The following is a 15,966-nucleotide window of genomic DNA, read 5'->3' on the forward strand; positions in this document are numbered from 1 at the left end:
CGGGTTGTTGATGTTGACGTCATGTTCACATGGCTGGAACCGAACCTTAGTGCCGCCCCCTTGAATCCCGCTGCTGCCGTCAACGCGGCGTGTCAACAAGAATCGCGCAGCGGTGCAAGAGTCTATCTTTGACCATTTCTGCGCTGCTCGCATCTCCTCTCACAACCATCCACCACGTCGCAATGTCCAACAACAACCAAGGTCCACTTGAGCCGTCGCGCGTGGCGCCAGACGTCCACCCGGCCAATGACGGCATCATCGAGGATGCCCAGCAGGGTGAGTCGGGTCCGTGGCGGCGTAAGGGAGCAGACACTGACGCTGGCTGCGCAGGCGACACGTTCCCCGGTGGCGGCAGCGCCGTGACTGAGCAGGCGGGCAAGGTGCCGTTCAAGGACCAGGTGGGTGGCGGTGTGGCGTGGTGTGCTATTGCTGTGTGTGGCGCTCACTGCGTCCCCAGGTCAAGGGCTTCGCCAAGGTGTTTGCCGGCGAGACGTTCAACAACCCCGCCGAGGTCGAGTACGGCAAGCAGCGGCTCGAGGGCAAGGAGCCCGACGCACGCCTCCTCGACTCGGAGTACGCCGACGAGTGTACGTGGGCGAGTCGTGTGACAGTGCTGACGACCACCAGTCAAGCAGAAGGTCGAGAAGGAGAAGGCCGGCGAGCCCAAGGTGCCGTTCACGCAGCAGGTAGGGGCAGCAGCAGAAGGAGTGAGCTGACACGCAGGTCAAGGGCTGGGCCAACATCATCGCCGGCGAGGTCGAGCACAACCCCGCAAAGGTGCAGTACGGCGAGGCCAAGCTCGAGGCCAAGCAGCCCGAGGTGGGCGTTCTGAATGCGCGTGCCGAGGCCGCGCGCGAGGGTGAGTGGCGAGAGCCACAAAAGAGCTGACAGCCGCAGCCGAGGCCCGCGGCGAGAAGCCCAACGTCGGGTTCGTCGAGGAGGCAAAGGGCTACGCTAAGAAGATTGCCGGCGAGACGTTTGACGACGACGCCGAGGTCGCTTATGGCGAGGCCAAGATCCGCGGCGAGGCGTAGAGCAGAGTCCCTGGATAGACGAAGAGAGAGAGCGGGAGAAAGTCATGTATGCCTGGCTTTACGATGCTGCTGACATTGACTGCTTGTTGACACGGATACTGAAGAACACTGGCATATTAAACTGTGGAGAGGACAACCAACTGATATTAAACAGCGTGGCGGGCTCAGCCCGGCCGAAAACAGCGATCACAGAACGGCCGGCGCGTCCTTGGGTGGCGGGGGCGGCGTGCCGCTCGCGATGCACGAGAGGCGGTTGAACACCTCGATGTTGTCGGGCGCGCCGTCGTCGCCGTACTCGTGACCAGTGAACGTCGCGTCCGTGGTGCCCGTCGCGCCAGACGCCTTGTCCGTGTCGACGGCGTGCGACGCGCGCGCGCCGCCGTCGCCCTCGCCCTCCTCGTCGATGTCGTCGTCCATCTGCAGCTTGTTGAGCTTGCGCCGGTTCGGCCCGGCGGGGAGGTACTCGACGTGCTGGGTAATGTCAGCGAGTTCTTGCCGCCACGACGCACCGTCTCGTACGTCTCGGTCTCGACGTCGACCTGGATCGTGGCCAAGGGACGGCTGTTGAGCGTGAAGACTTGGCCCTGGCGTCGGTGTCAGCTGGGTCCGAGACGTACCGCCCCACCGTCGCCGACTCCATCGTCTGCGGCGTGAACCGGATGCGCGTGTTGAGCGAGTACATGAGACCGATGCAGTAGAACTTGGACTGGATGACCTGCAGCATGACTGACAGTGCCGAGTCGGGGTAGCGGCCTGGGCGAGGGCGTGGATGTGAGCATGCCTTGTCACATCCGCAACACCGACGCACTGAAGATTGACAGCGTGACCACGGCGAGGATCGTCGGCGGGAGCTGCGACTCGACCGTCATGCGCACGAGGCGCATGATGACCTGCGGTGGGGTCAGAACTCGCCAGCCATGCGCCCACCCACCTTGTCGGTGTAGTCCCAGCCCGTCTTGGACTGGAGCAGGCAGTACAGGATGGTGACGGTGAGGATAAAGTCTGCGCACACGGTCGACGCCATGTAGATTATGACGGCTGGGTGGGTGTGAGCGCTACCGCCCTGCGCAGCGAGGGAATCTTACGAATCTTGACCTCTGTCGACGACAGCGAATGGCCCACGCTCTCGAGGACCTTGATTGCAAGTGTGGCGCCGAGGCTACATAGGCTCCGTCAGAGGTGTTCGCGCCGGCCTCCACTCACGTCGTGAGGATGAGCACCTGGGTGGGTGGTCAGTCGGGAACAACGTCGCGCACACGACCCACCCAAACGAGGCCGAGAACAAAATAGCTCCTGTTCGTGAGGTGGAAGGCGCGGTGCGCGAAGAACCCCTGCGTCGTAACGCAGGTGATGGCTGGGGTGAGCTGCCCTGTGCTGAAGGAGCGACGTACCGTTGAAGAAGCCGTACCACGAGCTGCATGGTCAGCGCGTCACGGCAGCGACTCGACTCACATCACGCTGCCTTTGAAGAACTGGGCATACAGGCCGTAGTGTGCGACGAACTGGGGTGAGTCAGCTGGCTGCTGGCGTGGCACAACTGACGTCGTAGGAGCTGTTCCACATGATAAACCCTGTGGTGGGTGGGTTAGCTTTCCACCCAAAGGACGCCGCGTACCAGTGATGAAGTAGGCTAGAAACGCGGTCGTGATGACTACGAGCCGCGTCCACAGCCGGTCCTTGCTCTGCCACTCCCAGTACTGCGTGAGCTGGACGGTGAACACGCCGCTGCCGGGTGTGGTCAGCGAGCGCCGGAGTCGTCGCCCATAACCCACCACAGGAACGTGTCGATGATGACCTGCGCCTGGAAGCAGCCAAGCCAGAACCTCTGAGCGAGAGATTAGTGGGGTTGGCGGTACGACGTACCCTGTGCGCTGCGAACGGTGCGGCGGCGGCTACCTCGTCAGGGGAGGAGCTCATGGTGAGGAACAAAGGTTCAAGGTGGTGGCGCTGGACTGCGAGTTGGTGGCGCTGGAGTGCCCAGCACGAGAGCAGGTAGGGTAGTGTACGGAGAGGATAAGTGAAAGGGATGCTCAGTGAACGCTTGACTCTGCCGACGTTGAAAGACGACGAAATGCCAGAAAAGCTCGGGCACGCCACACCGCCGTCGCCAGGAGACCCAGATCGCGCAGATCGAGGGGGCGTACCCCGTGTCCCGGTGTCGCGGCGAGGCAGGTGCCAGGTCAGCGTGAGTTGGACGGACCGCACGCCCTTGACGGGGTCGATCCCCATGCGTAAGAGGTGAGACGGTGACGCTGCGTCGCTGCTTCTGATGCGCATGCCGGACTATGCACTGCATATTGATAGTGTGGCACTTTGCTTGCTTTTTTCACATGTGGCACTTGCTGGGACTCGGTCATCAAACTACTCGATCGTCACTACGCGCATGATTTCAACGACGCCGGGAGTGCGGCCAGGCACTAAACACCCTCGGTCCTCGCTCCGGCCACCTGCGCCCCGCGCAGACCGTACGCCACGCTCTGGGTGGGCAGGAGCTCCTCGCTCGTAGACTCCGAGTCGTGCGTCGTCGTCGTGGCCGTTGGCGTCGCCGTCGTCCCGGCCGCCGTCGTCTTCTCATTGTCGGGGTAACCGGGTGCAGAGTCGTTGTTGGCGTCTCCGAGCGTGGTTTGCGCGCCATGACCCGTCTTGACCTGCGAAATGGCCCACTCGCGCCCCTGTGATCTGTCAGCCAGCCAGCGCACCACCTCACGTAGGACGCACTCCAGGCGTGTTCTCCATCGTGATGTTCTGCTGCTGCCCGAACTCCTGCCGTGAGTTGAGCGAATACATCAGGCCGATGCAGTTGAGCTTGGAGTTGTTGATGTACGCCGCCAGGCCGCGGGGGAAGAGGATGACTGCGTGAGCTGTTGTACCAGAAGGGCGCTTACTGAACGTCGTCGTGAACAGAATCGCGATGATGAGCGGTGGCGTCTGGGCTTCGAGCGTCATGCGGACCAGGCGGCCAATGACCTGCAACGTGAGAATCGCCCTGCCTTTCCCTTGCAGTCAATACGCACCTTGTCGCTGTGGTGCCAGCCGGTGCGCGTCTTCCACAGGCCCCAGAGGATGCTGAGGGTGATAATGAGATCGGCGCACATGGACCCAACGTTCCACGTCACGATGGCTGAGACCAGGTCAGTAGCGTCCGGGGCGGGGCGACGTACGGGCAAGGACTGCCTCGCGGGTGTGGTGCACGTCAAGCGAGATGAAGGTTACGGTCTGGGCGATTCCGGACGCGACGCTGGGGTCAGATCTGCACAGTGCGGACTCACGACATCCCAATGAGCGCCTGCGTGTTAGGTGATGGCTAGTGCGGCGATGCGACGTGACATACAATAAGGAGTGCCGCGAGATACCAGTTACGGTTGTTGAGACGCCAGGTGCGATACGTGAAAAACCCCTGGATCACGGTCACGGTGATCGAGTCGATAAGGACAAAGATGGACCTTGTGGGTGAGCGTGGCAGCGCCAGGGATGACCCACAGAAAGGTGTAGCGCAGGAGGCGGAGGTACATGCCGTACTGGGCCACGAGCTGTAGAAGGGTTAGCATCTCCTTCGCCACTTTGTTTCTCGGCGCACCGTCCACCAAGCAAAGTACATCAAGTAGACTGATCGTCAGCGTTTGCTGGGCATATGTGCGCGACTCACTGAAGTTGCCATATGCCATGCCCCCAACGAACAGCACCACGCCCTTGATCCAGCGCTTGTCCTGGTTGTACGACGACCAGTACTTGATGAACTGGAACGTGAAGATGCCGCTGGGTGTGAGCGGGGTGCAGTGCATGGGGAAGACGAACGTCAGCCAGATGTTGAGGAGCATTCCACCCCACAAGAGGGCGAAGTTCATGGTCTGGCATCAGCGAGGCCACGAGACAGTGGCGAACAATCACCTTGACGGGAGCGTAGGTCGCCGCCGCGACCGTCTCGTTGGTGATGGCGGTGGCGGTGGATCGCACGTGGAGGACGAGGAGAGGTATCATTGTGTTCGTGAGTGTTGGAATTGCGATTTCTGAGGTGGAGAGTCCAACAGATATACCGCAGGCAGGGGAAGACTGGTGGAGTGATGTCCAGAAGAAGTCCACTCCCAGGGGCTGCGTCGACATGGGCGCCGTCGCGACGGCGACCTGGAGCCACTCGCCGAGCGCCCCGTGAACATGAAGGCCAGCCCATCATGGGTGCGTCCCGCGTCGTACTTCATGACCCCTCGGATTCTTCCTACCGGCTCGAGGACTGCCGTAGGAAATTGCTCGTTGCTTGCCGTGGCGGGGCGTGGCCGCATGATGTGGGTATGCCACACTCATCCTGAATTTGATTCCAGCGAGGGGAACGAACCACGACCCCTGCAAATCAATGGGAGGAGCACATGCCGATCCAATCCAACGGGACAGAGAGGAATGGGTGTGGGAGAATCCTCGCGTCTCGCTTGTCTCTCTCCCAGGTTGTGTGGGATCGACAACTGGGCGAGGTGGACCTGAGTGACCAGCTGCGCGGCTCGGCGTTAGTCAGAGTCTGATGTTGTCACCCCGGCATCACGACCTTTCCCCTTGGCACTAAACCATACGTGTGCATGTTTTGAGCATGGATGCTATGTAACAGTAGGTCGCCGGCAGTTGCCAGCGATCATGGAACGCTGGGCACACTGCGGCCGCGCCTCGCCTACCCGTCCTTGAGGTTCGGGACAGGCTCGGCCTTAGACGCGACCGGCGAGAGAGGATCACCCCCGCCATTGGTGTCTCCGGGAGACTTACTGTGCTCCGAGGGCGCCAGGGTCGACTTGCTCGGGTCGCTCTTCCCGCCGGCCGACCTGCGCACGAATCCGAACAGCTTTGCACTGCGCGTCTCCTGCGGGGCCAGGGTGGTCGAGGCGCCACCAGCCGACTTCATCTGTGAGACACGCCAGTCGGTGCCCTGTGGTGTAAGCTAGTTCTGAACTGGCACGCACCCCAGGGTTGGCCATCGATATGTCGTGGTGCATGAACGCCGCGCGCGAGTTGAGCGAGTCCCTGAGGCCGATAGCGTTGAGCTTCGAGTTGTTGATGTACGCCGAGAGCTGGTGCGCTAGGTAGATGACTGCGAGAGTGAGCTGTGCCCAGGCCACCAGCCTACTGAAGATGATGGTGTAGGCCGAGGTCAGGAGGAGCGGCGGGACCTGCGCTTCGAGCGTCATTCGGATCAGGCGGTAGATGACCTTGTCGTTGTGGTGCCAGCCGGTCCGGGTGCGGTACAGGCCCCAGAGGATGCTGAAGGTGATAATGAGGTCGGCGCCCATGGACGCGCAAGTCCACACGACAATGGCTAGCAGTCGGGGTTGAGCGAGTGGCAGCAGGAAGAGGAGGATCAGCACTCACGGGCCAGGACGTTGCCGCGGACCTTGGCCTCATAGAAGCCAATGTAGATGACTCCCTGGGAGATGGCTCCGGCGATCCTGGCGTGGGGGTCGGCGTGTATTCCACAGTCTCGACTTACTTTAGTCGAAACGCCAGGTGCCACGGATCTCGGCGCACGATCCAGCCTGGGTTTTTTGTTTTGCCGAGAGGTTAGGCGTGGGAGTCCGCCTCTCGGCCTTTTGATAGACGGATGGCGAGCAATTCAATCTGTGGAAAGGAGCGGTGGCATGTTCCGCAGCGTCGTTGTGCGGGCTGCTGTGACGGTCGGTGTGAGTGGGTGTGTGTAAATGAGAGGAGGAGCCAATCTGTCCGCTGGTCTGGACTCTGCAGCAGGTCAATGACCATACACACACCGAGGAGGGGGATAGTGGATAATTCAATTAATCCTGACGCCAATGGGGAGAAGCTCGCCTGTGGGAGAATCCCATACGGCTGCCGCAGTGGAGCCTACTGGAATAAAGAGATAAATCTGAAGCGCAAGAAAACAAGTGACCAACACTATACATTCAATCAAAAAATCGAGGCTCTTGACAACGGGCGCGGGCGGCAGTTCGCGTACTGTAGGCGCCACTTTTACAATTATCAAAAAGATACAAGGAATGGATGGGCTACATGATCACAATCGGCTCGTCCTTGGGCACGGGCTTGCGGCGGGACGTGGGCGACGAGTTGCTCGAGTCGGAGGGCGTCTCGAGAGACTCGGTAAACGAGCCGTCGCGCTCGCTCTTGCTCGTCGCGGACGGGTAAGACGGGTCGGACGCCGTGCCCGCGTCTCCCTCGGCGGTGCGGTTGATCGAGTACGGCAGCGTGGTTGGGTGCCCGTCCTCGTGGATGGCCGTCTCGACATCGACCTTCACCTTGAGACGATCAGTGGCGTCGGTCTGGTTGCTCGGCCACTCGGACTGTGCCGTCAGCGCGCCTGTACTCGCAGCGCGACTTACCGTGACCTCGGGCTCTAGCGGAGGCGGGGAGAAGTACGGCCGCGAGTAAAGTGACCAGAGCACCCCGATCGCGTACAGCTTTGAGGTGATGCCCTGCAGGAGGTACAGGCCAAAGCTACCGGGGTTGTCGGTCGCCACCCCCGCGAAAATGATAGAGAGGACCGCAAGCTGAACCTGGGCCTCGAGGAGCATGCGCACCGGGCGGAGGAAGGGCTGGGCTCAGCGACGCGAGCGCCAAGGGAACCGCAGATACCCACCATGTTCTTGTCGGACTGCTTCCACGCCGCGCGCGAGCGGTACAGACCAAGGAGAATGAGGCACATGATGAAGAGGTTGGCCACCATGGTTCCAATGACCGCGATCCTGCCAGCTGGCGGGGGTGAGCTTTGCGACGCAGCGACCAGCGACCCACGCGTGGAGCTGACTGGAGGGCCAGAGCCTCCCTGGGCCCAGTAATGAGCCACGAGGGCGGTGTAAGTGTACGCGCCGCACAAGCTGGTGTCAGTGAGGCCCCAGGTAAGACGTACTAGAGGATGATGACGAGCTGGAGCGAGTCAGTAGCCGCACCACTCCGTGCCACACACCGTCATGGAGGCCGCGATGGCCCAATGCCGGAAGTTGAGCCCCCACGCCCGGTACGTAAAGTACACCTGGGAGACGGCGGCAGTGCTCGCGTCGAGCGCGGGGAACGCAGAGCTGGTGTCAGCCGGCACAGGGAGAGATCGCGCACGTACGTGAGACCATAGTCGTAAAACGGGGCGTAGAGACCGTAATTTTGCACAAACTGGGATGTGTAAGTACTCGCCGCGAGCCGGACACTGGCTCACAAAGTGGACAGCGATAAAGATGCAGTAGCCTGCTATCAGCACGCAACCTCGGCGACGACGCACCAGAATACCCGAACGCGAGCACCCCCGCCACCAGCACGTTGAGCTTGATCCAGAGGCGGTCGCGCCGCCCGTAGTCTTGCCAGTACTGCAGGAGGAGGGCGGAGAGGAGGCCGCTGGGAGGTCAGGTGTGCGGGGCGGACGTGCGACGCACCACCAGAACATGTCGAGCATCGGCTGCAGCAGGAGGCAAGTGATGTTGAAGCTCTGCACGTTAGTCAGCTCCGCCTGGCCAACGTAGCGGAGCAGACCCACCCGGTTGGGGAGCATGGCGGCCTCGGCCAGCGTCTCGTTGTGGCCTAGAACGGTCGTACTCATGGTGTTCGTGATGATGGCGGTGGTAGGTAGGTTGAGAAAGAGTGAGTCAGTCGGTGCCGTTGGCCAAGATACAAGTGTTATCAACAACGAAATCGAGGCGGCGGCGAGGCGTCGAGAGGGACTTTGGACATCCTGTCCATGGTGTGAGAGGTTGCAGGGCCAGCTTGGAATTCCACGGGCAATTCAATTGCTGATGTGGAGCTGAGGGCGTGGGTGAGGACGTCAGTTCGATGAGTGGTAGTCTGTCGCCAGGCGAGTCTGGCAACCCGCAGGGCGCTGATGGCATTGGGGCGAAAGCGTCTGGTGGGTCACTAGGCATTGCGCCCGTGTTCAGCCCCGGTGTTCACGACAAGCGAGTACCGAAAACGGTCAGCGTGCGGCACGGTAGCCCTTCACCGTCCCGACAAGTCAAGTGCATTATAATGGGTAGTGGTCAAGACCTAAGGAAATCCGAGACTCGCCTCCACGACGGGGAAGAGCAAGGGTGAGATCGCGGTGGCGAGGAGGCCAATGCCAGCGTAAACAACCAGCTTGGTGATAACTGAAGAGTTAGAATGATGCACATGTGCAATTCATGCTCACCTTCGGCGTCGTAATGCGGCAAGGCACGCAATCGTCGTCCGCGGTAGCTGCCGTTGCTTGCAACGGGATCGATCTGCACCTGGGAAAGGCGGCGGCGCAGGGGGCTGGGCTTTGGCTTGCGCATGCGCAGTCCCTCCTCATCATCGCCGTTACGCATCGGAGACACACTGCGATCCCGACCTGACTGCGGAGACTGAGTTGGGCTGTTGAGGTCAGAGTCGGCGGTCGTGAGGTCCATGAACGACGGAATGGAGCGGAGGGGCACGTCTGCGACGCCCTTGTAGGCACTGGTATTGTTAGTACCTGGAATTGGCAGATGAGGCGCCAACTCACGTCGCGGCCGTGTAGAATCGTCGTGTTGGCAGCTCGAAGCGGAAGAGCTTGGCCGCAGAACGGTACAGCTCGGGCAACACTGTCAACATGGTCTTCTTGGCTGCCAAACGCCAGACAAAGATAAGGGCGATACCTAAGGTTGTTAGCGTGAGGGCAGCAATGTCACACTAACCAATGACCACGCGGAGAAGGCCAATGACAGCGCCCCAGACAGCACCGTTACGCCAGAGCGACGGGCCGTAGTCGCGATGGTTCCGCGCCTTGTCCCAGTGTCCGACAAAGGAGCCGAGGATGACGGCCATGATCGCGATGGCGTCCTCAAAGCACGGGCAGTCGTCCGGAGTCTCGGGGTGGTAGTGAATGAGTGCGAGTGTAAGGGGAATCATGACAATGGGAACTGCGGCCGTCAGCGTCTGCAGGCTCCAGACAGGGTGACATACCCAGCACAGTCCCACTGTTGACCCATGCTTCAGAGGCGTCCGCCGCGTAGTGCCAAATGAGCCAACAAAGGACGCCGAGAATCGTACCACCTCCGACGTCGACTGTGACTGTTAGCTTTGCGACAGCGGCACAGCAGCGGGAGCTCACTGGTAGAGTGCATGCCGCTGTACAGGCGGCCGCCGGCCACACTGAGGTAGTACACGAGTAGCAGGGACCAGCCAAAAGTGAGCCAGGTCCAGCCGACGACCGCGCGCTCCTCCCACAGCCAGCCGGCGACGAACAGCGCGATACTGCTCGCATTGGCCGAGTGCGAGGATGGGAAGCCGTACTCGCGGTGATGGGTACTGACCGCTGGGGAGTGTCAGTCGCGTCGCGGCCACGCACACAAAACTCACACAAGCGCGTCACGGGAGGGCTGTACGGCCGCGGGGAGCACACAAGGTCTTTGGCGACACAGGACGTGTAGATTCCCAGGCCCACGACATGCAGCAGTCTGTGTATACGTTAGCGCGCGTGGGTGCGGTACACGGCGGACGCGTCTCCAAACTCACGCGCGTCCCTTCTCGGGGTATCCGAAGAAGAAGAGCATCGGGAGGAACGCAGTGAAGAATGTATGCGCTGCGCTGGTCAGTCGTCGCGACCACACACACCTCGCTCCATCGGCAACCCAACTCACTGCCAAAGACGGCGCTCCAGAAGAAGTAGCGATCACGCCCCGGCGTGCGCACGCGCTGCTGGAGCCGGGCAAGCCACTCGCTCTCGGCGGCAAGCGGGGCCATGACCATACGGCGCATCGACTCGCGCCATGGGGAGAGCGCGTTCTCGTACACCGACTCGGGCTGGCAGCCGGGCTCGACATGATGCGTCTCGACCTTGAGCTTTGGCTTGGCGGTACCATTGGATGCTGAGGCGTGGTCGGCGGTCCCATTGGCCTGCTTCTCCTTGACGTCGGTGATGGGCGTGACGCCATCCCGAGGCGACGAGGGGACCAGGGCGATGACCGGGACCGATGCCGGTGGTGGGTTAATCGGTGATACTGGGCTTGTTGTCGCTCCCATAGCCGTCGGGTGTGTGGTGCGTGTGTCGCTGGTCTAGCTAGGTCTAGTAGTAGTTTGGGGATGCGGTGCGTGTGTGTGTTGATGCCAAGTACACTGTAATGTGCCGTGATGGGGAGGGGGAGGGGGACGAGAATGCTGAAGGAGAGGAGTACGTTGTGGAGGAGATGAAGGTGGATACGTCGATGTTCAAACTTGACGCGTACTAGTTTGCGGTGAATAGAACTGTAATACAATGCACCAGGCCGGCATGGCCCAGCCAGGACAGACAGACAAAAACATGCAGGGTCCCTCCTCTCCGCGTGTGGCGCGTGGCCCGATGACCGATGTCAACAATCACACGGGCCAAGCCCCGGCTCCCGACGACGGCCACCCCACCTCACAACACCCCGTCCCTCACATCGTTACATGCACAATTCAAACAAAAGTCGTCTCAACCTAGGCATATGGCACAACTCGTAATCAATCGTCATCAAGACATGGTCGCTCTGCGCACCAGTCTTCAACCCAGCATGCGTCGCAGCTCGCGTTCGGTAGCAAGGCGCTCCTGACGGGCCTTGATCTCGGCACGTCGCTGAGCCACCGCCTTGTCATCGTGGTGCCCCTTGGACTTTAGGGCAGCCACTCCCGACGTGCGGTCGCGTGCTCTCGTCGCAGAGATGGAGCCAGCCTTGGCCGGTGACGAGTACACACTGCCTGCCTTACTAGGCGACTTGAGTTTTTCAACAGCAGCTGGTGACGCCGCGGCAAAAGGACCTGCCGACGCTGGGGTCACGGGCAGCGAACGCTTCGCCGTGCCAACAACAGGCTGTGACATGTGGAAGTTTGACTCGAAGAGGCGATTCGTCCGCGATGCGGCCTCTCCAAAGGCCAGGACCGTGGGGATCTGAGGCGCAAGACCTGTACCTGTGGTAGGCGTTGCGACAGCCAGAGGCGACAATGCGCCTGGGCCGGGGCTCTGTGGAGGACGTGGGAGGGGTCGCCTGGCTGGAGCTGTTGGAGTAGAAGCCGCGGGGGGCTTGACTGTCGCCTGCATCCGTGCGAGCGAGGACGCCGTGGGCGCAAAAAGGGTCGACGAGCGCCTCATGGAAGATGGGGGCGTCGGGGCATTGTCGGTAAGATCTGAACGACTGGCGCGCGAGCTGAGCGAAGGCGGCGGAGACAGGAGGTCCGAGCGGCTTCCTCGAGATGACAGCGACGAGGCGGCAGATGCCGTCTTCAGGTCTCCGGAAGCCACGCGATTCAAGCTATGGCTCTTGGTCGAGCGTGTCATCGAAGAGGACGCGACAGAAGCCGACTTTGACCTGTGCGACCCTGTGGGAATTTTGGACGACTTGCTCGACGAGTGATCCTTCAGCGGCTCAAGCTTGGGCATGGGAGGTCCAAAGTCGGGAATAGGAGGACGCTGTTGGCTAGTGCCGAGGGTGGACCGAGCCGAAGTGGATACCTGTCGCTCCTTCGGGGCCCTACCGCCCTGTGATCCGTGCGATCCGCCGACCATGGTAGAGATGCTGGACGCTGTGTCCGAGCGCTTCATGCGTGACGGGGGAGGGATAGAGCCTTTCTTGGGCGGCGCAGGGCGGTGTTGAACGTCAACTGGCACTGAGGGCGAGGGCAGAATGTAGGATCCCTCCGACCTGACTGACTCTGCAATGCTGACAGTGTCCGCCGCCTTCTTACTACGCAAGAAGGCAAACTTGCGAATGCTCTCGGGCTTGAGGCTGCTCTTCTTCCGAGGGGAGACGAGGTTGGCAGGAGGCTTGTCCTCCGAGAGCTTGCCGGCGATGCTCCTACCAGCTCCCCGGAGGGTCTCGAGATACCTCGGGCCGGTCGACACTTTTGTCCGCTTGGCAGTCCGGTCACTCTCAGCGACAGCAGCGTCCTTGATCTGTTCGCTCGCCATATCCGGGGCGGCGCTCTGGTGCTTGCGCTTAGGGGGGCTCGGTCGACTGGCCGAAGTGGATCTTGAGCGAGGCTCAGAGCTCTTGGTAGATGACGACAGTGATCTCATCTTGGCGAACTGGCGCTGGTGCGCCTCGGCGTATCGGTCATTCTGTGCACTTGGGCCGGCAGATAGACCCCAGCCACCTGGTCCGTTGGCAAGGTCTTCGTTGACAGAGACGAGCTTGGTCATCTGGGCCCTCTTGCCCTTGAGAAGTTCGGGGTTGAAGGTGCCGCCGGACGCGCCCATCTTGGCCTGCATCTCTTCGAGTAACTTGAGACCTGCAGCCGAGAATTGAGGCTCAGCTGGCTTGTGGGGCTGTCCAAACACGAATGATGGAGACGTTGCGGACGGGAAAGCACCTGGGATGCCGGGTGACGGCGACCTAGCCTTGTTTGGCGACGACGACCTCTTTGTGGGAGACTGCTGGCGCGGCGCGCCGGGCGCGGCCAGTGTGTCAAAGGTTGGGAGTTCGGGATAGATGTTTGAGATGTTGTTCTTCGAGGCAGTGGGTGACAGAAGTGTGGGGGCCGAGTTTCTCATGCGGAGTGCGCTCGGTGGGAACTGCTGTTCCCGCACGGGGGCCATCGACCGTCTCTGCTTGATCTGTTCGACGGTGTTCTGGCCGGTCAGAGGAAGCTCATCGTCGTCATCGAGCTCGGGAGACATGGCGCGTTCAAAGTTCATGCCGAGAACTGGTGAGGGAGAGACCATGCGAATGGTGCTGGGCCTGTGGTGTAACGACATTGTAGAGTGACGTTTCGCGACGCCGATCGCGGAGGCTGGTGAAGGGGGAAGGTCGTCTTCAGCCAGCTCCTCGGTTTCGCGATCCACGGGCTGGTCGTCCTCGGCCGAGACACCAGGGAAGGTGACGGACGGTGTGGGTGATCGACCTTCCTTGTTCTGGCGTCCAGAAAGAGTGCGCGACGCGGTTCTCCGGATCGAGCTGGCGAGCGAACGCAACGAGCCCACACCGCGAAGCTCAGTGTTGCCCTCTGAGAGTCGTCAGCGCACGCCCTTGGGCCAGCACACCAGACTTACTGAATTCCCCGGCCAGCTTCTCGCCGTTGTTTGCGCTTTTCCAAGCCCGCGGCACAGTGTCCTCTTCGTAGTGCTGCTCTGTGATTTCTTCCAGGCTGGCGTTGCCGGTCGTGAGAACCTCCCAAGCGTCAGAGCCGCGACCCAACGTGCGGGAGGAAGGCATGGACCTCATTGGCCGTGTAGGGATGGAGAGGTGGGCAGAGACGACATCTTGCTCTTCCTGACCTGATGGGGCCAGCTCGTTGTTGTCGGGAGCATTCGGGTGCTTCTTGGTTGGGCTGTCGTGTTGTTCGTCGGCCGCTTGTTCAGAAGCCTGAGCAAAGACTGCCTTTGACGAAGGAGTCAAGCTCGCACCGACTGTGTTCCATGGCGTTAGTATCCAGTGACGCGACGCACGGGCCCATTGTTTACACCTTCCCCGCCATCATTCAACTCACACTCGTGCAACCGCGCAGCCATTTCAGAATTCTGAGGGGAAGTGTCAGACTCCAACGCGGGCCATAGGAAAACCACTCACCTTGCCGTTGGCCTTGAGTCCATACTTCTTGGACAGGCTCATGAGCTGGGGACGGCGGAGCGAGCACAGCGCTGCCGAACTGGTGGTTGTCAGGTACTGAAACAACACCGAAGGAAGGAAGCTTGGCCACCCAGCCCTTTCCGCAAGACTCACTTCCAAAGGATCTCATGTTCGCTGAGGACCGTCATGACACATGTACCCAATCGTGCGATCCGTATGCGAATGACAAGGCGTCGTGTATCAAGCAACTATGTAGATGATGGGGTATGATTATGGAGGCAGTGTCGAGATGGATGGATGGTGCTGCTTGTTGTGTCTCTCGGTCTCAGGCCCATTGTTGAATCACGTTCCGGGGCGGTGACGGAAGCAAAAAGTGAAAATCAGTCGCGACGGCTACGGTGGGCATCCAATGACGACAGTGAATGGCTCGTTGGTCTTGTCTCGTTGGCAGTGGAACAAGCAATGATGATGATGGTGGTGGTGGTGCTGCACATGACTACAACCAACTTCGGAGTTGCAACTCGAAAAGAGGTCGAGCATGGTATCGCATAGTCGTTCGGCATCTAAACTATCTCATCCGAACCCGCTTATGCGAACTGTTGCTCTTGCAAGGCAAGGGAGCACCTAAACACCGCCTTCCCCGACCTGGCAACGGGGTTGTTGCTTCTCACTGCCTCCTCTGCAACGTAAAGGAATGACGCACTCCCAACATCTCCGTGCTGAACAACGACACGTTCCAGAGGCTGCCCACTTCTCGAGGCACAATGCTGGATGTGCAGGGGTCGACGACTGACGACTGGTCCGAGCTTGGCCATTCGTCATGGGGCCAGGGCGGCGCTACCGCGGGCTGCTGTGAAACCAGTAAGGCTGGGCGGTGCGGTCTCCGCGTTACTGTCGTCTTGCAACCAATGGACACCGGAAGGCTGCCAAGTCCGACGGAACTCGGACACTGGGACACCAAGGAACATGATATGCCATTGTCATGATCCCTGGGTGCTGGTCTTGCTTCATTAGGAGCCGGGTGCGAGAGCACGCACGCACGCGTCATGGAGGATGGCAGCATGGCAGTGGGTTCGACCCGATGGCATGTCCCCCAACCCTTTGTTTGGTGGGGACGGAGGGCAGTGGGGCAGAGAAGGGTGACTGCTGGAGGCCATTTCGCCCTCCTGCCCGACTAAGAGAAGTAGGAGTGTGTGGGTGGCGCCAAAGTTAACGCTGACTGGTAAGTCCAGGCGCCAACCTGACGCGCAGCAGCCGGAAATGGTGATGGTGTTACAACCACCCCTCGTAGGAGCGCGGGATCGACGCGGCGCGGGTGGCGGATCCAATGTGTAGTATGTAAGACTTAGGTGTTGGATACGACACTGTTAAATGACCAGTGTTTCATGTTGATGGCATGGGGACCCGAAAGGGCAATGTAATAGCAGCTGGGAACCCTGCCCATGACGAGAACTGGTCGACTGCCAGGCTACCAAGTTGGGAGTGGCTGA

At 60.7% G+C, this 15,966-nt stretch overlaps 6 protein-coding genes across 6 annotated transcripts; 1 reads left to right on the plus strand and 5 right to left on the minus strand.

Annotated features, from left to right (window-relative positions):
* The first annotated feature begins 147 nt into the window (after positions 1 to 147).
* Positions 148 to 1,092, plus strand: LOC62_05G007013 (uncharacterized protein). Its single transcript, XM_062773534.1, has 6 exons — positions 148 to 276; positions 331 to 398; positions 458 to 587; positions 628 to 686; positions 724 to 859; positions 898 to 1,092. Exons 1-6 carry the CDS (start codon positions 183 to 185, stop codon positions 1,032 to 1,034), a joined length of 624 nt encoding a protein of 207 aa, XP_062629518.1. The 5' UTR covers positions 148 to 182; the 3' UTR covers positions 1,035 to 1,092.
* A 128-nt stretch (positions 1,093 to 1,220) lies between these two features.
* On the minus strand, positions 1,221 to 2,951 carry LOC62_05G007014 (uncharacterized protein; the record flags this gene model as incomplete). The annotated part of the gene is made up of 14 exons (XM_062773535.1): positions 1,221 to 1,505; positions 1,544 to 1,618; positions 1,660 to 1,787; positions 1,843 to 1,924; positions 1,966 to 2,072; positions 2,120 to 2,193; positions 2,238 to 2,254; positions 2,300 to 2,388; positions 2,426 to 2,448; positions 2,487 to 2,536; positions 2,577 to 2,605; positions 2,650 to 2,759; positions 2,807 to 2,859; positions 2,898 to 2,951. The coding sequence occupies 14 exons, from the start codon at positions 2,949 to 2,951 to the stop codon at positions 1,221 to 1,223; spliced, it is 1,176 nt and encodes a 391-aa protein (XP_062629519.1).
* A 500-nt stretch (positions 2,952 to 3,451) lies between these two features.
* Positions 3,452 to 5,012, minus strand: LOC62_05G007015 (uncharacterized protein; the record flags this gene model as incomplete). Its single annotated transcript, XM_062773536.1, has 11 exons — positions 3,452 to 3,706; positions 3,753 to 3,886; positions 3,920 to 4,001; positions 4,049 to 4,155; positions 4,196 to 4,272; positions 4,304 to 4,320; positions 4,366 to 4,477; positions 4,515 to 4,564; positions 4,612 to 4,640; positions 4,681 to 4,882; positions 4,923 to 5,012. 11 exons carry the CDS (start codon positions 5,010 to 5,012, stop codon positions 3,452 to 3,454), a joined length of 1,155 nt encoding a protein of 384 aa, XP_062629520.1.
* Positions 5,013 to 5,688: 676 nt separating this feature from the next.
* LOC62_05G007016 (uncharacterized protein) lies at positions 5,689 to 8,565 on the minus strand (the record flags this gene model as incomplete). The annotated part of the gene is made up of 15 exons (XM_062773537.1): positions 5,689 to 5,940; positions 5,975 to 6,102; positions 6,139 to 6,327; positions 6,381 to 6,457; positions 7,032 to 7,321; positions 7,361 to 7,573; positions 7,618 to 7,730; positions 7,773 to 7,855; positions 7,888 to 7,904; positions 7,945 to 8,056; positions 8,095 to 8,144; positions 8,188 to 8,216; positions 8,251 to 8,363; positions 8,402 to 8,454; positions 8,503 to 8,565. The coding sequence occupies 15 exons, from the start codon at positions 8,563 to 8,565 to the stop codon at positions 5,689 to 5,691; spliced, it is 1,782 nt and encodes a 593-aa protein (XP_062629521.1).
* Positions 8,566 to 8,962: 397 nt separating this feature from the next.
* SPAC823.11 (Dihydrosphingosine 1-phosphate phosphatase) lies at positions 8,963 to 11,153 on the minus strand. Its single transcript, XM_062773538.1, has 9 exons — positions 10,598 to 11,153; positions 10,473 to 10,539; positions 10,317 to 10,414; positions 10,069 to 10,272; positions 9,921 to 10,022; positions 9,653 to 9,877; positions 9,481 to 9,613; positions 9,148 to 9,434; positions 8,963 to 9,106 (listed from the first exon to the last, which is right to left on the minus strand). Exons 1-9 carry the CDS (start codon positions 10,977 to 10,979, stop codon positions 9,006 to 9,008), a joined length of 1,599 nt encoding a protein of 532 aa, XP_062629522.1. The 5' UTR covers positions 10,980 to 11,153; the 3' UTR covers positions 8,963 to 9,005.
* A 325-nt stretch (positions 11,154 to 11,478) lies between these two features.
* On the minus strand, positions 11,479 to 14,749 carry LOC62_05G007018 (uncharacterized protein; the record flags this gene model as incomplete). Its single annotated transcript, XM_062773539.1, has 6 exons — positions 14,630 to 14,749; positions 14,477 to 14,555; positions 14,397 to 14,427; positions 13,960 to 14,316; positions 12,447 to 13,913; positions 11,479 to 11,882 (listed from the first exon to the last, which is right to left on the minus strand). Exons 1-6 carry the CDS (start codon positions 14,662 to 14,664, stop codon positions 11,479 to 11,481), a joined length of 2,373 nt encoding a protein of 790 aa, XP_062629523.1. The 5' UTR covers positions 14,665 to 14,749.
* Positions 14,750 to 15,966: the final 1,217 nt, after the last annotated feature.

This window comes from Vanrija pseudolonga, chromosome 5 (assembly GCF_020906515.1).
Source record: "Vanrija pseudolonga chromosome 5, complete sequence".
NCBI lineage: Eukaryota > Fungi > Basidiomycota > Tremellomycetes > Trichosporonales > Trichosporonaceae > Vanrija > Vanrija pseudolonga.

Excerpts from the sequence above, each read along its gene's own strand:
- LOC62_05G007013 (XM_062773534.1), top strand. The coding sequence starts at position 183 with ATGTCCAACAACAACCAAGGTCCACTTGAGCCGTCGCGCGTGGCGCCA. Across the intron at positions 399-457 it reads AGGTGCCGTTCAAGGACCAG|GTCAAGGGCTTCGCCAAGGT; the intron begins GTGGGTGGCGGT and ends CTGCGTCCCCAG. Across the intron at positions 687-723 it reads AGGTGCCGTTCACGCAGCAG|GTCAAGGGCTGGGCCAACAT; the intron begins GTAGGGGCAGCA and ends GCTGACACGCAG.
- SPAC823.11 (XM_062773538.1), bottom strand. The coding sequence starts at position 10,979 with ATGGGAGCGACAACAAGCCCAGTATCACCGATTAACCCACCACCGGCA. Across the intron at positions 10,415-10,472 it reads TACCCCGAGAAGGGACGCGC|ACTGCTGCATGTCGTGGGCC; the intron begins GTGAGTTTGGAG and ends ACGTATACACAG. Across the intron at positions 9,435-9,480 it reads CGATTCTACACGGCCGCGAC|TGCCTACAAGGGCGTCGCAG; the intron begins GTGAGTTGGCGC and ends TAACAATACCAG.